Source organism: Corvus kubaryi, unplaced genomic scaffold (genome assembly GCF_017639235.1).
Source record: "Corvus kubaryi isolate FWS band 111438036 unplaced genomic scaffold, C.kubaryi_AGA036_p1.0 37357, whole genome shotgun sequence".
NCBI lineage: Eukaryota > Metazoa > Chordata > Aves > Passeriformes > Corvidae > Corvus > Corvus kubaryi.
In genome coordinates, this window is record NW_024581117.1 from 7,722,272 (window position 1) to 7,734,411 (window position 12,140).

Sequence of the window (12,140 nt, forward strand, 5' to 3'; positions counted from 1 at the left end):
CCCCCCCCGCGCGCCCCGCCGCGGGGGGGCCCGCCCCCCCCCCCCCCCCCCCCCCCCCCCCCCCCCAAGAAAGAGTATAAAATGTCTTGGAATAGTCAAAAACACCTTTTTTTTTCTTTCCTGGTAGAAGATCTCGGAGAAAAGATCAATATGATGACTGATTGCTTTGAGCATTTCTTCACTACCTGTCACTGACCCCTGAATGGGATGTATTCTCTCTGTGAGATAGGGCCTGTTGAGGAGTTACTGTATAGCTTTGTAGAATCCGTGCTCTATAAATCACTTTATGAGTACAATAGTCCCTCTTGACCTAGTAAATGCATTGGTAAGGCTCACCATTCACCTCCAGTGAAAGGAGGACCATTTACTCTTTCCATTGTCTAGGTCAGGGGAAACTTTGGAGAAATAATTATCTCATTAAATGAAAAGAACTTAGACACCCCACTCCAAACCTACACACACTGTGGTATTAAAAGCAGATGGCCACTTTGGCTTGTCACTTGCCAAATATTACAGCAAGGTTTTTGTGAGAAATGCAAAAAACCCACTGCACCTGATAAACCTCCGTGCCTGTCCTCGCACTCAAGGTAACACGGAGAGACAGGCATGAAAGTGCTTTTAGGACACAGAGGATGAGGGAATCTGGCAACTTGGCACCTGCTTTAGTCCTGCTTTGGGAACTCTCAGATTTGCTGCAATTATTTGTGTGGGGAGGTCTTTGCATTTCAAAGCACCGTGTATTAAATAAGTAGAAACTTTCAGGACAAACTTGACTTACCCTGACAGAAATCAAGAAGTTTGATTATCTTCCTGCTTAATTTCCCCCTGGCATACAGCTCACTTTAGTTACTCTTTGTCTCTGCTGCTCTCAACTTTAGAAGTACATCTTCAGTTCCCTTCTAAACAGTAAACATATCCTTTTTAAAAGGATTGGGGGGTTTTATGATCTTTCCTGCAACTGCATCAAGCTGTTGATTTCTGCACTAAAATACTGTGGGTGTAAGTAGCTGAGAAGGCAGAAAATATTGAGCAGTAAAGATAAAAAACATTTTACTATGTTTCAGAAATGTTCTTGTTCATGGTTTTCATTTGTCCTCAGGTGAGAAATAAATGACAGGTTTACCATTATTACTCTAAATATCATTGTTGTTGTTTCTACTATTTATTACTGCTTTTGCCAAAAAAGAAGCCTCACTTCATCAGGGAACAATCAAACAACCACAGTGCTCCAACCTGTGTAGGGTCAGCTTTGCTTTCAGCTCCTTCCATCATCATTTTTAATACTGTAACTCCTTCCACCAGTTTTGACACAGTTTACAGGAACAACTAAGATGCACAGGAAAGACATTTTGTCCTGAACCCAAGCTCTGCATGTAGGTGCCTCTGTCACCAGCTGGTACAAAATGATGCTTCTCCTTCATGTTGTCAAGTGTTATTTGTATTTCACTTTTAATTCCAAAAGAAACTCTAACTTTGCTTCATCTTTTTCCAAAATATAATGAGGGAGAAAAAAGGTCATTAACAGTGTCAAGAGACTGAACTTTCTTCGGTTTCTTTTCTTTTCCTGAGGGCCAAACATACCCTAAAACCCGGAAAACTTAATGAAGCTGCTATCTATAGTTGGCAAAAACTGAATTTTCATTGATAAGGGAAGAACAATTTTCCAATTCAATGTTGAGTCTGGCACATAGGCAAGAAGAGGCCAAAAGGTCACTCACAAAATGTCTAAACATGCCAGATACTGAACAAGAACAATTCCTTCTTGATGGCTTTGACATGGAAACTGGGTTTCTAAAGCTCTTAAGTTTGTTACCTCTCTCTCAAAAGCAAGAAGAAAATAAAATTCCTTACCTATATTTAATATTCTGAGTCCAGACAGTTGTCTCACATTCCACAGAAACTGCTCCTTACCTCTCTTCCACCCTCAACCAGGCCGGCTGGCATTCTAGGAATACCCTGCACACTGCTTCCTAAATCTTCACTCAGGTTCAGAGTGAAGCAAACCCATTGATCCCATTCTTAATCACTTGTTTTGATTTGGCCCAAAAAGAGGAGTTTTGTTATTCCCTGCCCTTTCCCTGAGCCCCTGCCCTCGTGTTTCCAAACACCAAAATTCACTTTGGCTCCCGTGGATCCGCAGAGGCTTTGTGATGCCTGTATAAAAGCAGACAAGGTTTTGTCAGTAAAACTAAGACTTTGGGCCGTGCCCCATGTACTGACCTCCACCAGCGGCCTGGGCTTGCGCTCCACTGCAAACCTGAAGTGGCAGAGCTCACAGTAGCTGGTGTTGGAGGACGAGAGCCAGTGCTCCAGGCAGCTGCGGTGAATGGTCCCCAGGGTCCCCGTACACTCGCAGGGGGACAGCAGCTCCTCGTGGCTGCTGCCCTCGTGGCAGATCCTACAGATGGGACGGTCATTGAAGGGGCTGCTGCAGGAGAGGGAGAGAAAACTGCTGGTCAATGCACAAGGCTGTGGCATAGCCTTTTTCTGTGTCACGAACTAACGGTGTGCGAAATATTTGAGTTTAAGAGTACTTTGCTCTGTAATTAGTAATCCAAGCTGCTGGGCTAATGGTTTAAGGCATTTTGGCCTTCTTGTTTAAAGTATCTCTTCTGTTAGGGGGGAAAAGTGCAGAGTGAAAGACATCAGAGTGGCAGATGAGAGGCAGAAGAGCAAGTACTTCTGTACTTTTTTGTTCCCCAGCTCCTCACAGACCCGTGGTGTAGCCACCTCAAGAAATCCCAAAGTGCATCAGGGAGGTTTTCAATCTGCCTCAGCTGGACACTTCTTGTTGTAGTGGTGATCCTCTGACCTAAACATTGTTTTCACTGGCCAACAGCAAAGAGCTGCTGAAAGAGCAGCACCGTGCCCTGGAGTACAGTGAAGGCAGGGCCACAACTTCAGGAAAACACATGCAAGCAGAAAGCTCTTGTCCCTGGAAAGAGTTTCCCTCTCTTTGGGACACAATACAGGGAGGTCAAGGAGTCATACAAACAGACCTGAAAAGAACTGTACCAAACACATCCCTGCTGTGTGGCTGCCTGTGGGTATTTCTTCTGCACTGCTTTAAGATCCATGAAGTTTTTCCAGCACTCCACCAGTGAAGACAAATTTAATTTTGACCCAAGCATCAAGTCTAGATAAGGCCAAAGCCTTCAGAATGCTCTTTCTTTCTTCTAATGAGAACAAAGCCAGCCTGAAGCAGGCTTCAAAGGCATAAATTAAACATATATTTCACCACTAATCTGCTTCTCTAAACCAGCAGCAGAAAGAGCTGGCCATTCAGTTGGACAACAACTGAAGCTGCAGCACTGGTGCTAGAAACAGCTTGTCTGGCTGCTCAGCACGCTGGCTGGGGAAGCATTTAGGAAATGTGGTGCATTCTGTAGCATGGCCATGATGAAGCTGGGATGGGGGTCCAACCAGACGGGAAGGGGCCTGTCCCTCGCGCTGTCCCCCACCTACCTCTGCACGGCGAGGGTCCGCACGACGGATGAGAGCAGCTGCCCGTCCTTGGAGGACACCTGCATGACATACTGGGGACAGCTGCTGGCCAGGCCCCCGCTGCTGCTGGCCAGGCTCTTGCCATCAGGGGCTGGTGGGCGCGGGCACTCCGGAGGAACTCCCGGCAGGTGGCTGCAGCGGCTCGTCCTCATGGCGCTGGGCCGCGGGTCCCCATCTAGGCAGGAGGAAGGACAGGGAGGTGGTGTGGGACACATCTGCCCCTGTCTGACCAACACCAGGCGTGAGAAGGAGCATCCCTCACTCCCCACCCCGGATTTCTGAAGCCCACTCGGCAGGGAGAGCGAGTTCACAACATTAGGTGTCACAGGAAAACAGTCGGCGCATCCCACAAGCAGCAAGCCAACAACCCTGGTTTTTCCTCTCTGCAGACTCCTGAAGTCACGAGTGATAAACAGAGAGGCTGAACCTTTTGCTGCTCCCCCTCCAAATATTTCAGAGGAATATACAATCTTCACCCTTTGCACTTTTAAATTTAAAGGTTCTGCCACTGTCCGCCAGCGGGGAAAATTATATACTGGAAGAAAAAATGGCTGATCAGCTTCAAATCCCCTTTGAAAACACTTCACTGCTGCTCGGTGTCTCCTATCACCAGCCTGCAGCAGAGAACAGACCTGGCAATTAATCCTGTACAGGGCTTTATTCACACAAACCTGCTTAATAGCAGCCTGTGCACAGCAGTAATTTATGCCACAAGGTGAGGCAGAAATCACAGCCTGCCCGCATCTCTCTTCTCTATTTTGCTCCTTCTTGCATCCCTGGTGGTGTGTTTTGCATGGTGCTTTCAATGGTAATCGGGAAGGAAGGGTTACGCTGGGAACAAGGAGCCTGGGCATGTAAATTCCTGATATTTTGGTGGGATGCTCCTGGCTGGGTGGGTTTGTCGTGGAGGGGAGGCTGCGTGGCTCCACCAGGATGTGTCCCTGCCCTCTTCCCCTTCAGGTCAGGCACCAAAAACACACATGCAGGGTGGATTAATCCCTCTGCAAAAGGAGGAAAGATTCCCTAGCATGCCTTGGGACGCTTGGCTGCAGTCACATGTAAACCTTGCAGGTTGCAATGATGATATTCCCATGTTAAAATCAGGAGTTTCCCCCTCAAAAAAAGTGTTCTGTGTTGCATGCCATGGCTGTGTGGTGTCAGCACTGCAGCTGAGAAGAATCTTTAAAAACTAAATGTTAATAAAACCCTTTAAACAGGGGTGTTTCTCCAAGGGTTTAGAAGAAACCTTGTGATTTGCCTCTGTTGGATTTGAGTAATAGCAGCATTAACCTTGGGAAGCCCCCTGAAGGGATGTATTTGGCAGTAGGATTTTGCTGCACGCGAGGACTAATGAGGATGCTGGACCACTTGCACCACGCAAGTTTTCACACAGGGACTTGTATTCTTAGAAAGGCTTCTAAAATAGGAAAATGCTTCGGCAAAGCGTTTGTTTTGCAGGATTACTTCAGCTATTCTCAGACCACACATACCCCAGGGAGTGAGCTGGAGACTGATGAGACAGCTTACAGGGGATAGAGTGTTCAGAGAATGGGGAATGGACTCTGGGCTTAATTTACAATGAAAATGAAGCAAATGGCTCTTGTCAAAACCATTAACATATAAAAGATGCAGACATTTCAAGAGAATAAGAGCCACAGACTCTCCAAGGAGACCACGGTGTTCAGCAACATTTTAGTTTTAAAATCCATGCTGAGACTCTTTAACAAGAACGTTCAGCTGCTGAGTAGCTGCTTCATTAAACTTAAAAAGCCTAAGATGTATCATGCTTACAGACCCACGCAGCAGAATTATATATTTCTTTCCTGATTGCTTCACTGACCTCATTAAGTACAACAGTGGGTTTATAATTTCATATAAAGTGACCATCCAGGCCTTTACAAACACATCCATCAGTAACTTGATGAGTTTGGAGCACTTGCTGGAGCATCAGAAGATGCAACTAAATGCAAAGCTTCAAAGCACGCGGGAAATAATCTGGCTATATCTCAGCAACGTTAATTCAAATTTCTGTCTACAGCACTGCATTGATATCCCACTTTGGCAGAGCAGATAAACGTAATCCCTTTCTTCCTCATTCTTTTTGTAAAAGGAAGTTGAAAGTTACAACACGTTTTTCTGAATTCAGAAGAACCACTTTCACGCAAGATCAGTGCGTGTGCCTGAAAAGTAATGCAATTACAGAATTAAATTATATGTGCTTTAATAATGAATTCCATGGTAAATAACGAAGATTAGTTGTCCTGAGAAGCACAGAGATCCTTAGCAAACGTGAAGTCAAAGCCGACATTAAGGAATTGTAAATCTTACCAGCCACAAACCTCCAAAGTCAGTATTTACCTATATGTATGTATTATGTCAAAAAGCTTTTGACCTGAAACAGGTGGAAGTCTGTTAAAAATGCCTCAATAAAAGAGAAAATAAAGAACAAGAACAGGAAGATGTGTTTAGATAGTATTTATGAAATCTAGCAGTATTAATTTGGGGAAGACAAAATATCAATATTTATTCCAGACGTCAGAAAATTCTGAGAAAAGTGGCTGAATTTGGCATGATGAATGTATCTTAGTATTTAGCTCTTCTTTCTTTCTTTTCTGTGTTTTCAGTAGTCTTAATTTTTCTTTTACATATATATATATATGTATGGGTTTATGGGTAACAGAATAAAAGTAAAGGTATTCCAGGTATTTTCTTCATGCAATAAATGTAAGAACAATGACAAACCAACCAATAAACTCAAGCAAATTATCTGAGGCCATGTTGAAGCTAGGCAGAAGATTCAAGTGCAAAACACATCCTTTGCCCCATAATAATTCATAGGATGCTATATTCCTATATTCCTACATTCCTTTATTCCAATTTAATAGATTTATGACTTCTGTATCAGAAAAACCCCACAAAGCTCAACAAATGCCAGTGAGCAAGACACTGCCACTTCCATCAAATTGCACTCAAATAAGATGTTAAAACCCAGCATTACTGCCCTGAAATTAAATTTAAAGACAAAGCCATCTGCAGAACTGGAATACCACTGGAATCCTTGTCACGCTCTTTCTGACTGTGCATGAATTCACCCCAATTCTCAGACCCACAAAGCATCATCAGGGTGATGAGTTAAATTATCACAGCAGAGTTTGTTTAGCGCTGTTTTCCTGCTGAAGCTGTGGGTGGCTGAGATTTGCACGAGACAAAATGATCTTTACACTTCAAGCAGTGGGTTGCAAATCTTGAACAGATACTCGTGGAGTTGCTCCCTTTTCCTTCTCTTTCAGCATCTCTGCTAAGAAAAGCACTTATTTAACCTCTCAGTCATGGCTTCAAACTTGGAAACCCATTAACCTTTCTTATTCCACGTTCCCACTAGTGACCCTATTACTTTCAAGAAACGCAATGCGAGCTTGCATCAATCAGCTTCGAGATTTAAAAATATGCATGAAAAACCACCAGCATCCCACAAGGAGACATTTTCCCAAGAAATACTGCATTATTTTTTAAAAAGACAGCCGAAATAATAATACCAATACTACTTCTACAAATAATAATAACAATAACAGACCAAACCAAAAACAAAAAAGCCCCCACACCCACAAAAAAATCGCAAATACATACACACACAAAAAAAAAGAGAAAAAAATCCAAACCAAAACCAAAACAAACACTCTCCAGTTTTCAGAAGTTTCAGAAATGTACTTTTATTTCCTATTTTTATATTTTGACATATTTTTGATGAGTTTACTCCAGAATTTTGGACCCCAGGGACCTGTGGGCAGCTTTCACTTCAGACAGGTCAGCAGAGTTGGAGCACAGATAGAATTCTCTGTCTTAGTGCAAGCTGGAAGTACGGTGCAAATCATGGAGAAGCATCGCCCATCTTCTTTTCTACTACCAACCCTGGCTGGTTACTCAGAGTGCAAATTGTTGCATTCTAAGTAATAAATTATTGTTTTCAAAATCTGCCAACAATGCAGTCATCAGAGGCTGTGTGAAAAATGTGCTCTCCACTGGCTCAAGTGTTACAAGATTACCTTTGTTTCTAGAAATGGAGAACAGGAACTCATCCTTCCATCTCTGAGGTTTAAACAACAATTTTGTGCCACCCTTTAAGATGCTCCAGAGACCAAAGCAGCCACTGCAGTCACTGGATCACACAGTTGCTGTGTGATCCTTGTTTCCCCTTTCCACCAAAAAAGTGCAGAAGAACTAAAATTCTCAGCTCTAAAGCACTGTGAAACCTCTTAGCTTTTTACCTATTACGAAATCATGCTGGGTACTGTGAAGGTGGAATGGACAGAACACTTTAAAAAAAGTAAGAACCTCTGGGGCACCTGAAAATCCTATTTTAGTGGAGTTTTATGCACATCCTTTCTCAGACACTCACATCTGGAATTGTTTGAAATGTTTCTTGACTCTTCCCTCTATGATCCACCTCAAAGAGCTTCATGGATGCCCTCCTGGTCTCAAACACACAAACACTGAGTAAAGAAACTCGTGGAGTAATTGGCAGTTCCAGCGGAAGCCCTGGATGCTGCAGCACCACAAGACCCTCAAGTCCTCCAGAGTAAAAAATCAGTTTCTCTAAATTGATAAGACTAATTCCTATATTTGATAATGACACGTGCCTCACCACAAGGAGAGATAAAAGATGCTGCCTGACCTGTTCATTATGGCCATCAGTGAGAGAGGCAGCACGAGGACACAGCAGTTCTGGGACACGATGACAGGAGAAGAAGGCTGGAGAAAATTTTTTTTGGTCAACAGCATCCAGTTTGCAATATACCACTACAACCACCACCCAAGGAGCTGTGAGAGACCACTGGAAAGTGCAAGAGGAAGATGTGGTAACTGTTCACCAGCTGAGGAGAACAGACTTCACATTAAAGCATTTCGACACACAGAAAGTAGCACAATATCAAACCCGGATGACATTAGGCAATTCTACTCTGTTTCAGCCCACACATTACTAATTTTTCATGCTGTGAACAGCATTTTCCATTCATCTGGTCTGACTGCAGAGAGCTCCAGGGGCTTTTAAAAACTGCCACGCAATAGGCTGCTTGCAAAGTGCAATTTTATAAACAAGCACATCAAAAAACTGACTGCTAGTCTGAGGCAGCAGCGCAAAGCAGTCCAGCATAAATAGTCCTTAGGAGTCTGGCCATGCATTTAAAACTTCGCTGCCCACCCATAAATCATTGTTATTTTGTTGTGTACTGAACCTTGAACCATTTTCCATGAGAGCAATAGACTCCCTTTTTGGCACTGTAACTCTACTAAATTGCTTTATACGCCTGCACAGCCACTAACTTGGGTCATTTGCTTAGATTTGTATCCTTTTGTTGGCTGTTGAAATGAAAGTTTCCACATGATAATAAATACCATAAGCACTTGTGGTGGAGGTGGCATTTTAGCCTTGCATTAATAAGAAAAAAACCCCAAGAAGATACAAATACTGTTTACAAATACTGTTTACAACTGATCTGGAAACAGAAATGGGTTTGGGTTTTTTTTCAAAGTATAAGGAAATATATATATTTTCTTGTACTGTGTTGTATTATTTCTAGCAGATAGGACTTTCCTCACAGGTTAGGAAGGCACCTACCCTAACATGTTCCTAAATTTCTTTTTTTCATTGCCACGTCCTCTTCAGACCCCCACTCCCTTATTTCCCTACTCCTGTCCCCAAATTTCCTGCTTATTCTGGCCCCAGGGCATGGCTTAAACCACAATTGTTTTCACACTTGGACATCAAAACGCAGTGAAAGAATTAGTATCTGCTTATATACTCAAAGCTTGCAAATTAAGAGGCTCACAAGCTTGGGGTTTTTGCTCTAGAAAGTTCTAGATTCTCTTTCATCTTCTAAATTAAGTCACTTTGTACAGATGAGACAATCATTTTTTGGCTTAAAACCTGTAAGATGAGAGTTTAATTTGCTCTCAGCGAGAGTCTAGGACAAAGAAATCCGTGTCAGTCCTTAATGCCAGGAGTCATCTCTAAAAATCACCAAGCACTCTGTTCTGGAGAGCAACAGTATTTTTTTGCACAATATGTTTTACTGACTAGGCACTTCCTTCAGCACAGGAACTGTAAAACTTTCAGCAGTCCCATTCTCTGCAAGCACCTCAGATTTCATCAGAAAACCTGCCTTTTGCTATTTCCAGCAGCAGCAGTTTTAACCACATCAGTCTGTGCTACTGGACTCTGACCTCTGCTCAATTTAGGTGCTTCATTCCTGGTGCTTGTTATGTCAGAAAAAGCAAAATCTGGGAGTGCAGGATGCTCATTCCACCCTCTGAGACTCACACCACACCCACACACAGCAAAGTGCACCAAAGAAATGGAACAGGAGTTACACCTACTACACCTTGATGCTTTCAACTATTTTTTCAGCAGATGGGGAGAATCGAGACAGCGTGAGGACCAATGTTTCAGTCAAACACAAATTCCTGAAGTCTTTCTTAAATACAAGGTCTTAGGAGGACAAGTTCAGTCAGATCTGATCCAAAAGTGCTGCATTTGATGGAACTGTTACTATTGACCTCCCTCACATTTAGGCTGGACTCAAAGTTACTGTGCCACAGTTGTAAGACGGAGCTCAGGGGAAAATGTTCAAAGTTCAATATTTATGTACTCCCAAGGCCACGTTTTCACATTCAAAAATAGCTCTCCTCATTTCCACTACAAGGCTGAAAGGAGGGCTGCCAACACCACACAAATCACTGCCCTGCCTCATGCAATAAATCCCTAATTTGGCTTCTTTTTGTACTCACACAGACAAACATCAGCTGAATCCAACTGATTCCTCCTGGCTAGGTAAGGCCAAGCTGAAAATGACTTACTTAAACTGCAAATGGTGTAAATACTTAATACCCGAGGCTTAACTTCATGCCTGGGGTTTAGTAATGAACTCTTGTTCATGTAAATCTTGTGTGAATTAATTCCTCGAAAACAGGACCAGTTTTTAACCTGTGGTTCTACCTGGCTCACGGTGGCCAAATCCACACCGATTTCTGAGGCTGTGACCAAGCAATGTGTCTGCACAAGAGTTTGAGCAACAGAGAGCACAGGGAGTGCTGGCAGGTGATGGAAGCAAGAGCCTGAAAACTGCAGGGCAGAAAAAGAGCCAGCACAAAGCAAAATGTTTCCAGTTACTAATGGGGGCTACTTGGAACAATGTTGTCATGGCTTTTCTGCAGACAGCCTAACGAAAATGCTAGTTCTTCTGTTCATCGTTGCTAAGTCAATTATTTGCCCGCTTTTAGTACATTTGATTCTTCCAGCTCCTGCAGTCGATACTGCACACGAATATGATCCTATTACAATTATTGCATTTTGTTTCTCACTATTGATGAGAAAACAGCTCAATGCATGAAACTTAGAAAAGATATTAAACCCACTTTCAAATTAAAGCAAGTAGAAAATTGAAAACATTTCTCTTTTTAATACATTTATGTTTTAATTCTAGAGTTTGGCAATATTGGCTACATCAGTCTTGCATTTGATAAAAGCTTCATTAGAAGCTCAATGAGCATAGCTTCTCTTTAGGACTCCAGTTTTGAAACAAAGATTGTTATCATACCCTGCATACCTCTGTTCTGATGCATTGTAATTTAACCTGAAATCAGTCAGGTATCTTCATATTAACTTTTTTTCTTCCTTAATCTTCGTCTGCATAAAAATTTAATATTAACATTTAGTTCCTGCACAGAGGACTTCTCTCCTTTCCACATGGTGCACCCCAGACGTCTTGCTGTCTGCAAGGTACCTGCATTACTAAAATTGTTGTCTGGTGCTCTGCGTTGAAGCCTACGTGCGCCAAGTACAATCAGAAGACCTCTTCTTCCCTGGGTATGGTGCTTGTCAGTTCTACAACAAGACTGAAAACCCCATGGGGCAGATTCAATTCTCATGTTTTATTCAGCAATGAATCAGCTGATGATTGTTTGCAACTATACAAAACTTGGCTTGTGTGTGACGCTTTGCAAAGCATGTCCCAAACTAATATATTCACATGTGGAATATGTGCTTTCGCTTGTTCTAAGACTCTGGGATCACCCCAGATCATTCTGAAGGTGCCATCTAACAAGCCACTTTCCTTCCCTGAAGAGAATTTACTCTGCATTATTTTATCTTGTTGTGTTTCAGTTGGCAGCGGCTGAGTTTTTGATGTTTAATGATATGGGAATTAGTCTTCCAAATATCTTGTTTGAAAAAGAGGAAAGCACTTTAAAAAGCAAAATGCCCCCAAATGCAGGTCTATTCCTCTCCCTTTTTTTACCCTTCGGCCAAAAGCAGCTAAAAATATTCTTGCTGCATTTTTCTTCACATGGGAAGATAAAAGCTTCCTGTTCCCATATCAGTCTATTTCTCTCAGCAGGATCAAAGTGTGGGCTCCATGGGTTTCTATAATATTTACATAAAGACTTCCCTCTGAACTTGAATTTTTTTTTGGTGGGGGGGGGGGGGAAGAGTCTTTCATCAAACTCCAAGACTCTCTCTCTAGTCCAGAATGAGACAAATACATGGGGAATATTGTGAGTTAATTAAAATCACTGATAATCCCCTACACTAACTAGTTTTACATGGGTATGTGATGTGTTATGTAAAACTATATGCTGTG

General features: G+C 42.6%; 1 protein-coding gene across 3 annotated transcripts in view; it reads right to left on the reverse strand.

The window, feature by feature from the left end:
* Window positions 1-12,140, reverse strand: part of MARCHF3 (membrane associated ring-CH-type finger 3) — a 77,350-nt gene that overhangs the window by 36,148 nt on the left and 29,062 nt on the right. For all 3 annotated transcript variants that reach the window (XM_042033374.1, XM_042033375.1, XM_042033373.1), the window contains exons 3-4: window positions 3,466-3,679; window positions 2,221-2,428 (exon numbers count right to left, since the gene is read on the reverse strand). In XM_042033374.1, coding sequence (XP_041889308.1) covers window positions 2,221-2,428; window positions 3,466-3,656 — 399 coding nt within the window. In that variant the 5' untranslated portion in view covers window positions 3,657-3,679. The remainder of the gene's footprint in view (window positions 1-2,220; window positions 2,429-3,465; window positions 3,680-12,140) is intronic.